The sequence below is a fragment of the Jaculus jaculus genome, chromosome 15, assembly GCF_020740685.1.
Source record: "Jaculus jaculus isolate mJacJac1 chromosome 15, mJacJac1.mat.Y.cur, whole genome shotgun sequence".
NCBI lineage: Eukaryota > Metazoa > Chordata > Mammalia > Rodentia > Dipodidae > Jaculus > Jaculus jaculus.
The window spans coordinates 52,520,975-52,541,817 of record NC_059116.1 but is presented as its reverse complement, the minus strand read 5'-3'; the positions used below and the strand labels follow the sequence as shown (position 1 = coordinate 52,541,817).

Sequence of the window (20,843 nt, the reverse complement as noted above, 5' to 3'; positions counted from 1 at the left end):
CTTTAAAAGCATTCAACTAACACTATCATTACATACAACTTGTCATGAATGTTATTTATTGAATAAAATGTCCCTCTATTTTTCCACAAATTATTGCATTTAATATTCCATTTTCATTATGCAAGCAATGACAGGCAGTTTTGACATAAAAAAATTAATAATAAAAAATTTCTCTCATCCTGCTGCTGCTGTTTTACACTCAAGTGTATACTTTCATAATAAAAGCAATGTTAGATAAGTTAACTGTGACTATGATCAGTAATGAGTTAATCCTTTATCTCAGTATTAGTTATATATAAATATTGAAGTTATCATCTCCACTATATACATTCATGCAGAAAATAAGTAGAAACACAGCCTTCCTATGAAAGAATGCTTTGAAGAACAAAATACTTTTGCTCTAAAAATATTCAGAATTATTTTGATCTTTTCCTCCTATTATGATAGTCTAGAATTATGTGGCTGGGAAATTGCTCAGTTAGAAGATCACTTGCCACACAAATGTGAGGCCCTGAGCATCAACATATATGCTGGCTAGGTGAGTTCCACCTGTAGCCTCAATAACTGGAGGTAAAAAATGGGGAATCTTGGGACATAGACTAGACTAGCCATATTGAGAGTCATGTGTCCAAGTGGGGACCCAGTGTCAATAAGGAGGTGGCGAGCAAAGGAGGAGGATACCTAATATCAAAACTCTGGCCTCCACACTAGTACACAAACACTCATGCACAACTTCACACACATGATCACACACACCTGTGGACATGCTTACATTCATATCAAATACACACACACACAAGCAGATAAAAAAAAACAGAAATATATAAGTGAAAAGTCAATGACCTTTAAGAATAATCATATTTATCTAAGTTTGAAAATCAAATTTACCTTGTATTTCTCCTGATTGGGCTTCTTTGCCTGCGGCATCTATACCCACACTTTCCTTGGTGAAGGAAATTCTGCTCCTGTATAACAGGAAAGAACACTTTGGCAAAAGAAATGTACTTAAACGAAATTTAGGTAATGCTTTCTCATGCAACTGTAAATGTAACTATATATGGTAACCTATTCAAAAGAGAACAAGTAACAGAAAATTCTTTTGTGAAATGAAATTTGTACCTACTAATAAAATTATTTTTAAAAAAAATGATTTGAAATTTCTTAAGAAAGTACTAGAGCTCTATTTTTGTTATGAAATTGGTCTTTTCTTATTATAAGAAAAAATATTGAGAACAATTTAGATGTGATAATATTCTAACACCAGTTTAGTAGTTTCTGAGAAACTAATATAAATTTTGAAATGTAAAATTATCATTTTAGATTTAAATTACTAAGTTTTTATAAAAATGCCCAAATTAAAATGTCATTTCCTTTCTAGCAAATTTTTGTAATAAAATTTTTATAGATTTAATAATGAATTAATTCTCATTATCAGTGTTTTTCTGGTCCAATTTAGGATCATAAACTAGTCTTCATGTAGATAAAAATTTTTAAAGAAAAATTAGCATCAACAGGAATCCTGTGTCCACATCACCAATTATAGAATTATAATTATGTGCTAGAGATCAAACTCATGCCTTCATATTTTACCAACTGAACCATGTCCTCAGCTTTTATTACAGTTAACTTTTAAATTTTATTTATTTATTTATTTATTTATTTATTTATTTATTTATTTATTTATTTATTTATGTAAGAGACAGAAAAAAAAAGAGGCAGATAGAGAAAGAGATTGGGTATACCATGGCCTTCAGCTGCTGCAACTGAACTTCAGATGCATGCACTGCCTTGGGCATCTGGCTTACATGGATCATAAGGAATTAAACCTAGGTCCATTGGCTTTGCCAGGAATCACATTACCCACTAAGCCATCTCTCCAGTCTAATGGTTCATTTTTATTTAGGAATTGTTTTACTTAGTGGTGGCTCTACACATGCCCAAACCATAAAAATCATAGAAATAACCCACACCCATTTATTCCCAGACAGAACAAAAGATATAACAGTCTAGTGATACTTGTTTTTCTATAATAACCTAAGAAGATATAAATGAATCATGTGGAAACCTACTTTTTTGGACAATGGAACACTCAGGAGCCATATACTGTTACTAGAAAATTTTCAGTGCTGGGGATGGAATACCTTCCAGTGAGTTGATAGCCAGGGAGGTCCCTGATACACCCCCAAAAATTACTGGCCATTGTCGAGACCCTTGGTTTCCCACCAGGAATAAATGATAAGACCCTACTGCTGAAGACTCCACATACTTGGGCTGTAAGACCACTGAAAAATCCTGCTGGAACTGAGCTGATAACCTCCTCCATGTAGACCAACTGAGAGAAAGGTGAAAGAAGCCATTCTGCATGCCGCTCAATGGGAGAGAGAGAAATCACCAGTGAAGATACTCAACAGTGGACACTGCAAGGCTTATATTTTGCCAGCCAGGCCAAATGAGCCAACAGGTACAATAGTGGAACATCTGTCATGGTGGATTTGGACTGGAGGCCCGTTCCATGGAAGGGAATACATCTCTGACATTGAAAACACAAATCAGGGGTAGTCATGAGCCCTAGGGGTGTAATATCTGCTGCTGTCTAGATAAATGTATATACTATGCTCATCAAACTGTCCAGTAAGTACTTCTCTTAATGTTCATATCTATATATTAATGCTACTCTCACTTTTGGTAGAGAACCTTCTCTTTTCAGATGGCAGTGACCTTGGGATGACTCAGAAGGCATCATGGTGCTGGGAAGAAGTGACAAGGGTGCTCAGCACTGCAATATCTCTATCACACCTTTCAAGGCTCAAGGTCCATTGTGGAAGAGGTGGCAGAAAGAATATAAGAGCCAAAGGAAGGGTAGGACTCCTTACAACATGCTCCTCCTGACAGAAAATGGCCTGGATATCCATGACCTCACAGTGCCCGACACTACCTACACAAGACCATCATAAGAGGAGGAAAAGATCACGATATCAAAATAATAAAGAGACTGATTGAGAGGAGGAGGGGATAGGATGGAGAATGGAGTTTCAAAGGGGAAAGTGGGGAGAGGAGTGCATTGCCATGGGATATTATTTACAATCATGTAAGTTGTTAATAAAAAAATAAGAAGAGGGCTGGAGAGATGGCTTAGTGGTTAAGCGCTTGCCAGTGAAGCCTAAGGACCCCGGTTCGAGGCTCGGTTCCCCAGGTCCCACGTTAGTCAGATGCACAAGGGGGCGCACGCGTCTGGAGTGCGTTTGCAGAGGCTGGAAGCCCTGGCGCGCCCATTCTCTCTCTCTCTATCTGTCTTTCTCTCTCTGTCTGTCGCTCTCAAATAAATAAATAAAAAAAAATAAGAAGAAAGAAAAAAATATTTTTCAACACCTACCAAACCAGACATCTAGATGCTCCTAAGTGCCCATCACTGAAGTAGATTTAAAATGTTCCCAGCATGGCTCAGGGAATTTTGCCAGAGGGGGCAGAAAGATTATTAGAGCCACAAGTTGGGACATTTTGCAAAGAGACATTGCCCCTCCCCCACTGACTGCTGCCCCATAATGCATGACCCACAATACCCACTGTATTGACCTACATCCCCAATGAGGAAGGCCTCTTCAGAAGAGGAGCAGGGAGGAGGGAAAGGATGGTGATGTTTACATACAAAATATATCCATATCTAATAAAAAAAAATATATTAGTTAAAAATATTTTTCTTGTTTGTTTTTGAAAATGGAAAAAGTCTCAGAATAAATAAACAATGCCTTTTCACCGTATTTTTTTAAAAACTTTTTTTTAATTTTTTTTTTATTTATTTATTTGAGAGCGACAGACACAGAGAGAAAGACAGACAGACGGAGAGAGAGAGAATGGGTGCGCCAGGGCTTCCAGCCTCTGCAAACGAACTCCAGACACGTGTGCCCCCTTGTGCCTCTGGCTAACGTGGGACCTGGGGAACCGAGCCTCAAACCGGGGTCCTTAGGCTTCACAGGCAAGCGCTTAACCGCTAAGCCATCTCTCCAGCCCCTTTTCACTGTATTTTAATGATAATTACATGTTGTGTCAAATTATTAGACCACAATTTTGTTTTGTGTTTTGTTTCTAAAGTTTAGTTGTGTTAATTTTTCTCTTGATTTTTATAACTCAAATTCAAAAATCAAATTAACAATTTGATAGTATTTTCCATTCCTTACTCACTGGTCCTCAGCAGTGACTAACCTGATTTCTATCCATGTGGATGCAGCTATCATGAATATTTCAAATAAAAGTGTATAAGCCAGACGTGGTGGTGCACACCTTTAATCCTAGCACTCAGGAGGCAGAGTTAGGAGGATCACCATGAGTTCGAGGCCACACTGAGACTACGTAGTGAATTCCAGGTCTGCCTGGGCTAGAGTGAGACCCTACTTCGAAAAAACAAAAAACACTGGATAAAAGTGGCCATTTGTGTCTGATACCTTTAAGTTGACATGAAGTTATGAGATTTATGCATATTCTAGCATTAATCAGCCTTCATTTTTTTTATCACATAAAAATATTTCATTGAATAGCTAAGCCACATATATTTATCTATTAATTTATTGATGAACATGGTATTGTTTCTACTTTTCAACCACTGTGAATACCGATGTTACAAACATTTGTATTTAAGTTCTCTATTTTATTTATTGTTTGTTTGCTTTGACAGACAGAATAGGCTCACCAGGGTCTCTTGCCAGTGTAAGAAAACTCCAGATATATGATTCACTTTGTGTAACTGGCTTTATGTAGGTATTGGGTAATCAGACCTGGGCCAACGTAAGCCTTCAGGCTTTGCCAGCAAACCCATGTAGCAACTGAGTGGTCTCCCCAGCCTTGTCTTTAAATTCTGGCTTGAAAGACCTGTTTCAAATACTTTTGATAAATATACCTCACAGTGAAGTTTCTGACTCTTATGATCATTAAAGATTTCACCTTTTTGAGTAAATAACAAACTATTGTCAGTAGTGTCTGATTCATTTTATATTCATACCACCAATTCAAATGGAGTCCAGTGCTTAATACACATGATGAGAACTCACATGCTTTACTTGTTCCTGGTCTTAGGTTGAAACTTTCAGTTTTCACCAACACATGTGATGTGAACCAAGGGTTTCATAAATGCCCCTTACTATATTTAGGAATTTACCTTATAATCTCTGTTTCTGAGTGTTTTCACTATGAAAGGAGGCATCAACTAGCACAACCTTTTCCTATTAAGTGACATGTACAAACAGACTTTCCCCTTCCTTTTATAAAGTGGTGTATTACATTTGTTGACTTTAATATATGGAATAACTTTTATATTCCTAGGATAAATCCAACTTGTTCATGATACATAATTCTGTTAAGAAGATGCTGATAAAATGCTTCAGATAACCAAAAATATCCTCAGTGGTATCGGCATACACGACTTCAAGATATAGTACAAAGTGATAGTAATAAAAACAGCCTGATAGTGACACAAAAGTAGACATATAGATAAATGAAATAAACTAAATGATCCAGGTTTAAATTCTAGTAACTACAGCTTCCTGATCTTTGACAAGGGGACAGAAAAGCATACTGTAGAAAAGACAGTATCTTTAACAAGTGCTTCTAGAGAAATTGGATAACCACAAGTAAAAGAATGACTCTAGACCTACTTCTCTCACCCTGCACAAAAATAAAAATCAAAAGTTCAAAATTAAATGTATCAAATGTATCAATATAAGACCTGAAACTCTAAGATGACTAAAGCAAAACAAAAAAGGGGTGGGGGAGAACACTCCAAGACAAAGGTGTAGGGAAAGACTTTCTTAATAATGCCATAGTAGCCCAGGTAATTAGACAAACAGTCAACCACTGGGATCTCATACAACTAAAATTATATTGTACAGATAAGCATACCATCAACAGAGTCAATAGATGACCTAAAGAATGGGAGAAAATCTTTACCAGCTATACCTCCAATAGAGGTTAAATAACTATAATATACAAAGAACTCAAAACACTAAGCAATGCAAAGGCAAGCAACCCCCATGGAATTGTACCGAATATTTTCAAAGGAAGAAGTAGTACAAATGGCCAGTAAATACCTAAAAAACTATTCAACATCTGTGGTGGCTGAAATGCAAATGTTTGTCCCCCATATACTTGAGTATTTTGATAAAACTTCATTCTTAAGCATCCAGCAGGCAGATCCCTGATGGCAGATCTTAAGTCCAGCCACACTAGGTGAGCACTGGCTGTTCATGGTTGATAGTGGTGGCTGTCTCTCTCTGTGCTATGGATGCTGAAGTGAGCCAGCTTCTTCCACCATGATGGAACTTCCCTGGAACTTGAGAGACTTGAAATAAACTCGTTTTTTCCCCGTAAGCTATTTCTGGTCAGATAACTTTACTAGCAATGAAAATGCAACTGCAACAGAAAAGTGGTACTATGTTTGGGCTTTTTGGAATGTGTTTGCTGGAAGAATGTGGAAGGATTTCCTCCTTTTGACTGGAGAAACATTTCAGTGCTATAAGATGAGAATTTAGACAATTCTGATGAGAGTTTTATAATGTTAAAAGCAGAGTATTGTAGACTTTAAAGCTTGGCTTATGAAACTTTCAAAGGGAAAGGAGATAACTTTGTCAGAACATGGATAATACTGGAAAGGCTGACTATGTTCTTCTGTCTATATCCTGAAAATTTGAGCAAGTTGAATTTTAAAGTAATGGTGCGCTTTGCAGAAAGTATAGAACAAAAGGTTATGAAAGGTGCATAGTTCATCACATAAAAAGAGAACACAATGTTATATTCCTCTACATTTCTTTATATATACCTTAGAGGAAAAAAAAGTCACTTCCTTGTAGGCGCTCATAAAAGAATTGAATGAAACACTTGCTTAAAGCAAATAGGGATGGTAGATAAACAGGAAGCTCTAGTGGTCTGAATAGCTTTACCCTAGGCATACATTGTGGAGCAAAATCCTTAAGGGCAGGTAAGTGGGACATTGTGAGACTCCTGGTCACAAGCCTTCGTCACACTTCCCAGGCACTTCCTGTAACTGACCAACAGACTTGTTCACAGGTTCATTTAATTTTATTTTTTAATTTTCTCCTATAATCTTCTAAGACAAGAATGTCCCTGCTGTAATGCACCAAATTCCCCTTTATGTTTAAAATTATTTTGATGGCTGTAATTGTAACATGTGAGTTGTGATTTATGGTTTAACTTCCATCCTGCTTTTGCAATAAAAATTTTGTATTTTTTCCAATAAAAACTGTCACTTTGAGCAGTTCAGGGCTGCTCCCAAAGATGCTGCCCACTAATATGCAGCCCCTGCACATGTCAATGCACATCAAGCTCTGTGAGTCAGTGGTCTTACTTGTGTGACACTGGGCCCCACTACATTATTGGGGGCTCGTCTGGGATCCATGTTTCAAGACAACTCCCCCCCCCCCTTCCTGACTCTGGTGCAACCAGACTGAGGAAGGGCCCCATTCTTGGCCCGAGAACCAGATTTCCTCTAGCCTGCATGTTTTGGGAGTTGGAGATGGTAGCAAGCTGGAGACATGGAGCTTTCTCCTAGGAAGACCAGCCCCTTCCTTTGCTGGGTAAGAAACCTCCAAGGTACCTTTTATTTATTTTGTTTTTTTTTTAATTTTCTTTTTGTTTTTGTTTCCTTGGTTTCTGGTTTCCTGTTTTTTTTACGATTTTCTGAGTCCAAGAGGGAAGCTGGATGCAGCATTAATTCCCTTGGATGGAGGATCAAGGGGCAGCCCTTGGCACTCTGGCTCTGTTTGGAGATTTGAATGGAGGTCTGTTCCTGGTGCACTTTCAGTTTGGCAGCCACACAGCACTGTCAGGAAGGTTGGAATTGCTAGCATCTTTGTTTTTCATGTTTCTTCATCTGTCTTGCCCTTGTTTTCAAGAGATATGGGTCAGAATCAGTCCACTGAAAGAACTCCTTTGGAATTGGTTAAGAAACACTATGAAGATTTTCAAAAGAAGGCTGCCGAATTGGGTGACCAGGTCTTTCCTGGTAACTTAGATACTTATTGTGCAGTTGAATGGCTGTCATTTAACACAGGATGGCCACCAGAGGGCACCTTTAACTATCTATAATTTATTTTATTCAAAGAATCTTTTCCTCCCCAGGACATCCAGAGCAGCCCCCTACATCATTGCCTGAAAAAACCTTGTAGAAGCCCCCACCTGGTTAAACAAATTATTCCCTCCCACCTCACCTCTATCCTTGTAACTAAGGCTAAACCCAAACAGGTTCTTTCTCAAGATGAAGAGGAGACTCCCTTACCATACCTCTCTCTGGCCCCAACATCCTCCCTTTCTCCTCCCCTGCATATGCCACAGGCTTTCTCTTTCAGTCCTTCTCACACCTGCAGTAGAACAAAATATCAGCTTTCTTCTCGTCCTGTTTCCCATGACCTGGCTGAAACTCCAGGAGCCTCATCTCCAATCCTGGCACTCAGGCCAGCTCCCCCAACAGCAAACCCACTGCCTGGGATGGCACCTCATATATTTATGGTTTATACTCCCTTCTCCACCAGTGATTTGTATAAGTAGAAAAATCAAAACCGCTCTTTTTACAGAAAAAGCCTAGAACTCAATATCTCTTCTAGATACTAATTTTTATATCCAGCAGCCTACTTGGGAGGACTGCCAGCAACTTTTGCAAACTCTTTTCACTACAGAGTAACATGAAGGAATCAGAAGAGAAGCCAAGAAATTAGTGTTGGGAGACAATGGCTGCCCCACAGAAAATCCTAAGGTTATTAATGATGTTTTCCCTTGTACATGACAAGATTGCTATCCCAACACTGATGAAGGTAGGGCATCCCTTAACCTCTTTTGCCAGACTTTGTTGCATGGTTTCTGGGCAGCCACACAGCACCCCACAAATTTTTCTGAGGTGAGTGAGGTGACCCGAGGGTCCACTGAGTCTCCTGCTGCTTTCCTAGAAAGGCTACTGGATGCATATAGGACATATTCCCCCATAGATCCTGAGGCCCCTGAGAATAGGCAAGCTATTAACATTGCTTTTGTAACTCAATTTGCACCAGATATTAGAAAGAAGATTCAGAAAATAGAAAGCTTTGGAGGTAAATTTCTTTCAGAGTTAGTAGAGATTGCTACCAGGGTATACAACAATAGGAATGCTCTGGAAGATATACAAGCTAAGAAAGTGGCAAAGGTTATGGTGGCTACATTCCAGGATTCACAAGGCCCCACAAGACCGACCTTTCAGAACCAAAGAGGAAATGTTAGAGGACCTTGGAAAGGCAGGACATTTAAAAGGACCAATGTGCCTACTGTAAAGAAATAGGTCATTGGAAGAACAAATGTCCCCAACAAGGTCAGAAGACTATACACATCTTGGAATTAACAGACTGAGGGTATCAGGACTTGAAGTCTCCCCAAAGCCCAGGCTAACCCTACAAGTATGTGGGGGAAACCTATCAGATTACTGGTCAATATTGGGGAACATTTTTCAGTTCTTCAGAAAGCTGATGGTTCTGTCTCAGTAAAACAGCAACTGGATCAAAACTTTACCTCTGGACCACCAAGAGACAAGTGGATATCAGACAAAGTACTGTGACACATTCCTTCCTTGTTATTCCTGAGTGCCCATACATGTTGGGGAGATACTTACTACATAAACTGAAAGCAAAACTTCAGTTTGGGAGATGAGATGTAAATGTGTCTATTGAAAAGCCAGAAATTTTAGCAAGTTTGTCACTAGGAGAAGAATATCTTTTATTAGAGAGCCCCATCAAAGGAAGAAATCAGGATCTTTTAACTACCTTACAAGACAAGTTTCCAAAAGTATGGGCTGAAAACAATAGCCTGAGACTGGCAGCTTACCAGGTATCAATCATTGTAGAACTAACAAGTATGGCAACTCCAATATGAGTCAAATAATAACTTATGCCACTGGAAGCAAAACAGGGCATAAAAAAACAAATGGACAGATTAATGGAGGCTGGCATTCTGGTAACTTGCCAGTTGCCCTGGAACACCCCCTTCTTGCCAGTAAAAAATCCAGGAACAGGAGAATATCAGCCAGTCCAAGATCTAAGAGAAGCATATAAATGGGTGCAAGATATTCATCCCATTGTGCCTAGTCTCTATACTTTGCTCATGATTCCACCAGAAAGGCAAATTTACACAGTGCTGGACTTAAAGGATGCATTCTTTAGCATCCCATTGTCTAAAGGAAGTCAACCCATTTTTGCCTTTGAATGGACATATGTGGAAGGAAACACCAGTGGGCAATTGACTGAGACTAGTCTTTCACATGGGTTAAAAAATTCCCCTCTTCCTCTTTGATAAGGCTCTCCATAAAGATTTGCAGGTTTTCACAATGAGACACCTGAGGCAACTTTCCTGAAGTACGTGGATACCCTCCTCCTACCGCAGAAACAGAGAAATGTCCCACTGACACAGTGTCTCCTGGATACCTTACAACATTTGGGCTATAGTGTATCAGCCAGGAAGGCTCAGCTGTGTGTGCATAAGGCAACCTACTTGGGATATGAACTCTGTGGAGGTAAGAGGATGTTGTCGGCCTCTATAATTCAGACCATCACCCAGATCCCCATGTCTCAGACTAAGAGACAAATCCAAGAATTCCTTAGAGCTGTGGGGTATTGCAGAATTTGGATCCCAAGGTTTGCTGAATTAGCCAAACCTCTGTATCCACTAGAGGGCAAGGGAAAGATTTTAACTGGACTATAAATAAGGAACAAGCATTTCAAGAATTAAGGTCATCTCTAATATCAGCCCCTGCCCTGGTACTTCCAGACTTAACCAAACATTTCCACTTGTATATGGATGAGGAGAAAGGGACCACCAGGGGCATCCTTACCCAGGCCATGGCATCACCCAGTGGCCTGCTTATCTAAGAAATTAGACCCAGTAGCTTCTGGTTGGCCCCCTTGCCTCCAGGCTATTGCAGCTGCTGCTATTCTGAGATTATGAGGAGGGGATACTTAACAGTCAAGTAGAGGGACAGACTATATGGAGAATGTGGGTAAAGGAAGATGGAGAGAGAATTACATTAAAGTAATTTCAGCATAAATCAGTGTCATATAAACCTTCCTTCTGGTTGGCTAATTAAAAGGCATAACTTCATAAGTGAGGGGAGATTTTCCAAACAAAAATCCTCTGCAAAGAGTGGAGAAAAGTAAACCCTAAAACAACAGGTTCTGGTTGTTGGAATCTCAGCATCAGAACTGGAATGTCTCCATTGAGAGCTGTTTGTCAGGGAAGTTAATGAGGTCCCAAAGCAGGTTATTGAAAAATACTTGGTTACGCACCTAAGCTAAATGGTAAGTCCCTATTGAAGACACTTCAAGTGGATGTGGCAAGTGTACACATTCAGATGCTTTCAGCAAACACTGGCCAGAAGCTGTCCAGCATTCTAGTAGAACTATTGGAAATAAAGGCATGTTGGCCTGTTGTGGTGGATCACAGTGGTAGGTAATCATGGAGGAGGCAGAGGCAAGAGGATCAAGGGGAAAAGGCATTTTATACCATAAGTGTGAGAGGATGGCTTCAGAGCTGCCATCAGTCAGAAGAATGGTGAGGAGACAGTTCACATTGCCATAGTGCTCCAGGAGGAAATGTGGCAGCTTTTAATTGTTTGGAGGAAATGTTATTCTAGGCCCAATTTCTAAAAATGTTGATACTGACTTTTTGGGGTCAATTTTATAGTTGTTATAAAAGTAGAGCCTTCACTGCTCTTCAACATAGCACTAGAATTTCTAGCCTAAGCAATAAGACAGGAGAAAGAAATAATGGTGATACAAACTGGAAAGGAAGAAGTCAAATTAGCCATATTTGCAGGTAACATGATCGTATATATAAGTGACCTAAAACACAACTTCTGAAGGTGATTAATTCCTTCAGCAAAATGGCAGGATACAAAATCAACACATAAAAATCAGTAGCCTTTCTTTTGCAAAAGACAAATATACAAAGAATGAAATCAGTGAGTCTGTTCCATTTTCAATAACCACAAAAATATTAAATACCTTGGAATAACAAGAACCAAGGATGTGAAAGACCTATATAATGAAGACATAAAAACACTCAAAAAAAGAAGTTGAGGAGGACTTTGAGATGAAGAAGACATTTCATGCTCCTGCATTTGTAGAATTAATATTGTGAAAATGGCAATTATGCCAAAACCAATATACATATTTGATGTAATACCAATAAAAAATTCCAGCATTATTCTTCACAGAGATAGAAAACATGATTTTAAGATTTGTATGGAACGGCAGCAGGCCTCATATATCCAAACATATCCTCAGCAAAAGAAACTCTTCTGGAGGTATCATTATACCTAATCTAAAGCTATGTTGCAAAGCCAAAGTAAGAAAACAGCACAGTAATGGCATAAAAATAGAAATACAGACCAATGGAACAGAATTGAAGATCCAGTCCTTAGGTCAAATAACTGCAGCTACTTGATCTTAGACAAAGATGCCAGCAACATAATATCAAGAAAAGATATCATCCTCAACAAATGGTGATGGAGCCAGGCGTGGTGGCACACACCTTTAATCCTAGCACTTGGGAGGCAGAGGTAGGAGGATCACCGTGAGTTTGGGGCCACCCTGAGACTCCTTAGTGAATTCCAGGTCAGCCTGCGCTACAGTGAGACCCTACCTTAAACCTCCCTCCCCAAAAAAAACCCTACAAAATAAAAACAAATGGTGATGGACAATTGGATAACCACATGTAGAAAAATGAAACCAGACACACTCATCTCACCATACACAAAAACCAACTCCAAATGGATGAAAGACCTCAATATATAACCTGAAAGTCTTCAACTAGTGGAAGAAAAAATAGGAGGAACTCTCCACAGTATAGGTATAAGGAAAGACTTCCTCAACAAAACCCCAGTAGCCCAGGAAATTAAACAATCTGTCAACCAATGGGATCTCATGAAGCTGATAAGCTTTTCACAGACAAACATATGATAATCAGAGCCAGTAGATTACCCACTGAATGGGAGAAAACCTTCACTAGCTATTCACTGACAGAGACCTAATACCTAGAACTTACAAATAACTCAAAAAACTAAACAATAAAAAATCAAAGGCCACACTCCAAAAATGAGGTAGAGAACTGAATAGTGAGTTCTTAAGAAAACGTTCACCATCCCTAACCATTAGGGAAATGCAAATTAAAATAACTATGAAATTCCACATTACTCCAGTAAGAATGGCAATCATTGAAAAAAAATAAATCAAACTCCTACAAAATCAGATATCCAGAGGCACAGAGGCTCCCAACACCTCATCACTGAAGCTGACAAAAAATGAACCCAAAATGGCTCAGGGAAATTTTGCAGAAGAGGGGGTGGAAAAAATGTCAGAGCCACATGTTGGGTCATGACAAGCAGAGACATTTCTCCTACCCATAACTGTGGGCTAATTCCACAATGCATGACCCATATACCTCAAAAAGGAGGGGCTATGAGGAGGGGGTAGGCCATGGATGAGCCTAACAATGGTACCAACTTGACTGTATTCACTGAGTACAAAACTAATCAATATAAAAAAAATCCTAAACAATAAAAAAATCAAACAACACACTCCAAAAATGGGGTAGAGAACTGAATAGTGAGTTCTCAGAGCAAGAACTACAAATGGCTAACACACACTTAAAACATTCACCATCCCTAACCATTAGGGCAATGCAAATTAAAATAACTATGAAATTCCACATTACTCCAGTAAGGACGGCAATCATTTAAATAAAAAAAATCAAACAACAACAAATGTTGTTGTGGAGAAAAATGAACCCTCACTCACTGTTGGTGGGAATGAAAACTGGTACAACCACTATGGAAATGAATATGAAGATTCCTGAATAAGATAAATATAGATCTACCAACAGACCCAGTTACTCCCTTACTGAGCATTTACCCTAAATTTTCCATGCTATACTACAGAGATATTGGCTCAGCCATGTTTATAGCTGCTCAATTCATAATGGCAAAGAACTAGAATCAACTCTGGTACCCATAATTGGACAAATGGATAACAAAGTTATGGTACATTTACACAATGTAATTCTACTCAGCAGTAAGAAAAAACCTACATTGAAATTTGTAGGAATATGGATAGACTTGGCACAGATCATATTCAGGAAACACACAAATTTACAGGAAGACAAATACTGAATGTTCTCACCCATCTGTGGTTTCTAACCTCAACTAGCTTGAGTTGCTGGCATATAAGCAACTTGAGGGCATACAATAGTATGGAAGGGCTTGGAAAAAGAGGAAGGGAAGGGTGGGATGAAATAAACATAAAACTAAACCCAAAATGAACTGGTACCATAGAAACCTTTATCCTTAAAGGTAGACTAAAAGATTTAGCCCTCAACAGGAGTATGGAGAAGCACCGGACAAGAGGAGAGGGTTGGATGAAGCTTAACCTTAAAATATTTGGATCTGGAACCAGGTGTGGTGGCACACACCTTTAATCCCAGCACTCAGGAGGCAGAGGTAGGATGATCACCATGAGTTCAAGGCTACCCTGAGATTACATTGTGAATTCCAGGTCAGCCTGAGCTAGAGTGAGACCCTACCTCAAAACAACAACAACAACAACAACAAAATTGTATCTGGATTGTAACTCCCAGTACCAGAAATTGGTTGGTACCTACATTGAGCTGTTGGTCAAAGACCCATGAAGCCCCCAAAACAAGACAGCTTCTGTGAAAGCAATGGATTACCCACCTGAGGTAGTGGGTAAGACCCTATTTTGAAGACACCATATGCTGCAGGGACAGAAAACACAGAGACTCAGCTGGAATCTAGAAGTGAGCCAGTCCCCAACAGTTACCTGGTCTAGTGCTGGAAAAAACGACATGAGCTACTGGGGTAAAGTGGCCAACAAGGGCATGAGCAACCAGTGATCTGAGCTACTCAGAAGTAACCACCCTGACAAGATGTACTCACCAGTGCTATGGTGGCACACAACCTTAGTGGGTAACCAATAGCTTTCTGATTGGATAAGAGATCCACTCAGTGGAAAGTAATCCATATATGGAAGTAGAAACCAGGTCTGAATCCCACAGAGACAAAGAATATGCTCTCTAGACTAGCTCCCACTAGTCTTTGGCTAAAATATGGAGTATCCAGTAAAGTCTCCCTAAATCAGGAATACTTATCCCATTTACCCTTTAACTCTGTTGGAGAATCTGTTTTTCTTTTTTAGAAAGTAGTGATATCTGAAGAGATAAACTACCCCTTGCACTTCAGACAAGTCCCAGGTAAAACCACAGAGGAACTGGGGAGAAAAGGAAGAGTGCTTCTTCCATGGTTGAACCTGATGATCAGTGTCAGGGTGAAGAAAATACACCCTGAAGATACTCGACCAAAGAAGAAACCTCCAAAGAGATCATCACTGAAGTAGATTTAAAACTCCCTTATCATGGCTCAAGGAATTTTGTGGAAGAGGATGCACAAAGACTATAAGACTTAACAGGTTGGGACATCATACTCAGAGGCATTGCCTCCTTCCCCCAATAACTGACTGCTCCTTCCACAGTGCATAACCCACAACTCCATGGGGAATACTAGCAACCCTACTGAGGAGGGCCTCCAGCAGAATGGGGGCAGGGAAGAGGGACAGGATAGTACCAATACATGATGTGTTCATACTGAGTATTTTCTTAATAATAAAGAGTAGAGTCTTATAGTCCTCTATTTTCTCATTTTCAGTAACATCATAATCTTTCAAGGATATAATTTAATATTTAATACAAAAAATTTTGTTTCCAATGTCCTATTGTTTTTGAAATAAAATAAATGGTAAACTTCAGATTACAAAAACTCAACATTAAGGGGAAAATAAATGATTAAAGTTTCTTACCATTCTTCAAAAGAAGTTTCAAACTGTCAAAACAAAAGATTTCAATAAAAATCAAATTTTACACATGTTAAAAGAACACAGCTAGCTGACTTCATTTATACTCACTGATAAAAATGTAAGTTTTCTATTCATAGAGTCTTCACAAAGTGCTTCCCTAATGTCATCCTCAGCCAGTGCTCCCCTCACAAGCCCCTCCCCTGTACTCTACTTCACATAACTCGGTCAAGTTATACATTCTGTTGTTTTGTGAAAATATATGAGTATTTCTCCAACATGTTTCTATATTTTTGTTATTATTCTCACCAGATTTCTCACAACTTTCACTTCTGTATTTCAAAATGTTGCTTAAATACTTCTTACTCCCAAGGGACTTTGCACACAGAAATGTATGATAATTATTGATTTTTCATGTGCTACCAATGAGTGTGAAACACAAAACCTGTTCAAGTTTACAAATCCTTAGTTTTCAATCCAATTCTACTTCTTTTAGACTATAAATTCCTTTGTGTGGATAATGTTCTATGGACAAATTCTACAATGCAGTAGGATATAAAATACACAAATTTCTCAAAACACAAAGGTAACATAGTCAGAATGCATTAATATCATACATTATTTTAACTCAATGGGTTATATTAAGTATACCCAATTCTCTTCAGATTCCATAGTCCCACAGATTCTGGTTATATACAGATACAACACAGAAGGTCACTACACAAGCATGAAGAAAGATTTTCAGAGAGGATGTTGACTCACATCGACTATGTGATTTTAGTAATCTGAAGATAATGACACTTTTTGTCTCCCATGGTTTTGATAAGGATTCAGAAAATTAATTATATGAAGTGATTAATAAAGCAAATTACATAAAGTATTTGATAAACATTACCTTTAGTGTCATTGTTATTAATGATAATGCTATCATCATGGTAGAATTTTTCCTTAATATTTCAAAGAATGAGTTTCCTAGATAATTTCCATGCCATTTTTAAAAACCATGGAATCAGTTTAATGACATGTATTGACTAAATGAAGAGAAAAAATTCAGCTCAGTAGACTTCAATCCAAATTAAATTAGACTATAGAGTAGATAGTCTAGGACAGTAATGTTGAAAAAAAATAAAGCTAAATATTCTGATTTAATGAAAATCTATACAGAAGATTGTTTCTTTCATTCACAGTGATTATTGATTTTTACAGAAGTAAAATCATAAAAGACAATCCCAGTAACTCCAATCTGGGGAGTTTCCTTTCAAGATGTTTAGGGCTTGAATGTGAAATGACCACAACATGCTCAAGACTTTGAACACTTCTACATTTAGGAGGTAGTACCCTGCTGGAGGAAGTGGGTCACTGGCGACCAGCCTTGGACGAGCCCCTTCCTGTTGGTCTCTGCCTCTTGTCCAACCAAGACATGAGAAATCTCGGATATACATTCCTGTCGCTATGGAGCCCAGGCTGCTATACTTTCTCTACCACCATGAACTATATTTACCCTCCCAAACCATTAGCCAAAATAAGTCTGTCCTTCCTTAAAATGTTTTGTCAGATTTTCTGTCATGAAAATGACAAAAGTAACCAATGCTAGACCCAAACTTCAACTATACTGCTATGAGTGGGAAGACAAAGCACTCTTACTCTCATGACAGTAGAAATATCAGTGATAGAAGAGTTAACACAGAGCTTTCACTCATTTAATGTATGTCATATCCTAAGTAGATGCCAGCTTTACAGTTACTTATAGAACTTTAGTGACCAAGTCTAATCTGGTTTGCAAAGTTTAAAAAACGTATCTTAATCCCAACCCGCATCAATCTGAGAAATGAAGATTGTGGATTGTAAGATCAAGGCTATCCAGGGATTTCTCAAACGAACAAACAACAAAAAAAAAAGTAAGAACCATGCTCAGAAGAAACTTTTCAATTACCAGTAGTCAACACTCACCTTAAAAACCACCAGTGCACTTCCCAACTCGATAAACTAGAGCTGAGTTCCTCTCAATTTCAAGGTCAAGTGTCAAAGCAGAACACTTCCCATATTTCTTATTTATAATTCAATTACTAGAAAAGCCATGTGGAATGGTGAAGAAAGGCTGGGCATGGAGATTCCAAAAACCAGCACAAGAAAAGAAGATGGTTGTATTATACCAGTTTACTTAGTCTCCTCCTATTATAGTCCACAGAGAAGAAATAACAACTCAAAATAAGAATTATTTTGTTCAAATAACTCTGCATTGTGTGGGGATCTTAGTGTGTATGTGTGTGTTCACAAATAAATGAACACTCATATGTTTATAGGCTTATGATTTCTCTATGTATCAATTATAGATAGCAATGATTTGATATTTGGCTTGTGTTAGAATTTCAACAATGGTATCTATTAAAATGGGTATTTAAAATTTTTTTTTTTATTTATTTATTTGAGAGCAACAGACAGAGGAAGAAAGAAGCAGAGAGAGAGACAGAGAGAGAATGGGCGTGCCAGGGCCTCAAACCACTGCAAACGAACTCCAGATGCATGCACCCCCTTGTGTATCTGGCTAATGTGGGTCCTGGGGAATCAAGCCTCAAACCAGGGTCCTTAGGCTTCACAGGCAAGTGCTTAACCACTAAGCCATCTCTCCAGCCCTAAAATGGGTATTTAAATCATCTACTTATCTGTCTCCACCAGTTTGGCAAGTGCGTAGCATGTGTGGTGTGGTATATGCAAATGTATGTGCTGTTGTGGCAGCCTGTTGGCTTTCTTGCAGTGGTCAGAGGAAAACATTGGATGTCTTCCTCTATTACTCACCAGTTTTCTTTATGACAGGATATTTTTATTCCAGAATTTGTTCATTAGCCTTAGTGATTCTTCAGGCTCTACCCCCCGCCCCACAGGACCAGGGTAAGAGACCTGCATTGCCACCCTTAGATTGTCTCATGGATTCCAGACGCACCCTCAGAAAGCCTCAGGCCAGGCCCCTCAAGCCCTCATGTTTGTGCAAGAAGTGCACTTAACCACTGAGCCATTTCTTGAGCTCTATTTTCATCATTTTTAATAAAAGGGCTATTTGATAATCAGAATAGATAAGAAACTTATGGTATAGTACATCAATAAATATTTATCTGCTTTATTTCCTTTATATACTATTTCTAGTTCAGAAACTGTATACTATTATAACGTATTTCACTTATTGTTTTGATTTAGAAAGATGTAGAAGCAAACAGCATAAAGTTTACCTACACTAAGGGTCTATTGTGTTTGTCACATGCACTTCACGGTCTCTGTGCCCCCACATGGGCACAAAACCTGTTGCTAAATCATTTGCTCTTAAAGGTTGGACTAATGTCTCTTAAGGATATGAGTTCCAAAACCAAGATGTATAAGCTGACCATCAGAATATTCTCAATTTCAAGGTCAAGTGTCAAAGCAAAACACTTCCCATATTTCTTATTTATAATTCCAATTACTAGAAAAGCCATGTGAAATGGTGAAGAAAGGCTGGGCATGGAGATTCCAAAAACCAGCACAGTCTGGGGTGGTAGTACATGCCTGTAATTCCATAACTGGGAATGTAGAGACAGGAGGAACACTGGAACTTCCTGGCCATCCAGACTAGCCTAATCAGTGAACTTCAGACCATTAAGAGGCCCTATCCCAAAAACAAGTATAAGACATACCTGGATATGATACCCAAGGTTGTCCTCTGGCCTCTACATACACATGCACTTGTGCATATTCACATATGCCCACCACAAACACAAACAAAAAGGTACAGATTTCTGTTAACCTTATCACTGTATCTGAATTAATTGTTCAAAAATATAACAATAATAAAATAATTTTGATGTTTTTATGTAATTCCCAAGCCACCTTTGAAAGTTACAGGTTTCAAGATGGAACTTCCCTCAGAAGAAAAAGCAAACTTTGACAGATTAAAAAACACAGAATCATACTCTCTCCAAACAGACCTAGGATAAAATAACTCACTAAAAAGTGCATTCTTATTCTTTTATGCTATAATTACTCCTGTAATAATTTTAGTTTAGTATTCCAGAAAGGATATGATTCGATTTAGTTTGCTAGTCAAGTTGGATTATGGAAATGGTTACTTAGCATGACTGTGTCTGGATAGAGAACAGACAAGTGGGGACACCATTTAAAAGGCTACTTCACCCTTCTAGAGTGAGAATACTAAAACCATGTCTAGATGAGAAAATCATGCATTGGTGCAGAAATTCTGAAAATATTATCAATGGCCAATAAACTGAAATAATTCCCTGTGATCCTTAAATCCCAGTTCCTTAAACTGTACAGAATTTATAAAAATTGTTTTGTAAAACACTTACTTGTTTCAAATGTTCCTGTATTTTGAAGTCTATATCTTCGATATGTGAAATCAACTTGTTGACACATGGTGCAGGGATGTTCACTTGTGCACAGCTGTGACGTCGACATGGGTAGCTAAAGTAGATGCCTTTATTCACCTCTGCAATGGGGCACACATATACTTGGAACAGCAGCACTGTGACACTGGCATGCAAAAGCTCTCTTCTCTACCACTGCTAGTACTTTTAAAGTCCCTTTGATAAATATATCAAAATATAGAATGCATTTCTAAAAGCCAAAATTATCATTTAGGATGACTAAATAATGTTACAAGCAAAAAAAAAAAAAAAACCTGAGCAGCCCAAATAAACAACAAAGTCAGAAAATATATGTGATCCACAGCATTATGAACTACGGAACCACAGTAAGACAGGGCTGTGGGATGTCTTTGTGGGTAAATCTCTTGCTGCATAGGCATGAGGACATCAGTTCAGATCTCCAGCACCCACATAAGACAACTGGTATGGTGGTGTGTACCCATAATCCCAGTGCAGAGAAGGTGGAAACAGGTGCCTAGGGCTTGTTGACTGGCTAGTCTAATTGAATCAAGTGAATCCCTAGTTTAGTGAGAGACCCTATATCAACAAATAG

At 38.5% G+C, this 20,843-nt stretch overlaps 1 protein-coding gene across 1 annotated transcript in view; it reads right to left on the bottom strand.

Moving 5' to 3' along the window:
• Positions 1-20,843, bottom strand: part of Ccdc178 (coiled-coil domain containing 178) — a 612,453-nt gene that overhangs the window by 530,822 nt on the left and 60,788 nt on the right. Inside the window, exons 4-6 of the mRNA XM_045134754.1 lie at positions 20,213-20,352; positions 15,885-15,907; positions 889-965 (exon numbers count right to left, since the gene is read on the bottom strand). Coding sequence (XP_044990689.1) covers positions 889-965; positions 15,885-15,907; positions 20,213-20,352 — 240 coding nt within the window. The remainder of the gene's footprint in view (positions 1-888; positions 966-15,884; positions 15,908-20,212; positions 20,353-20,843) is intronic.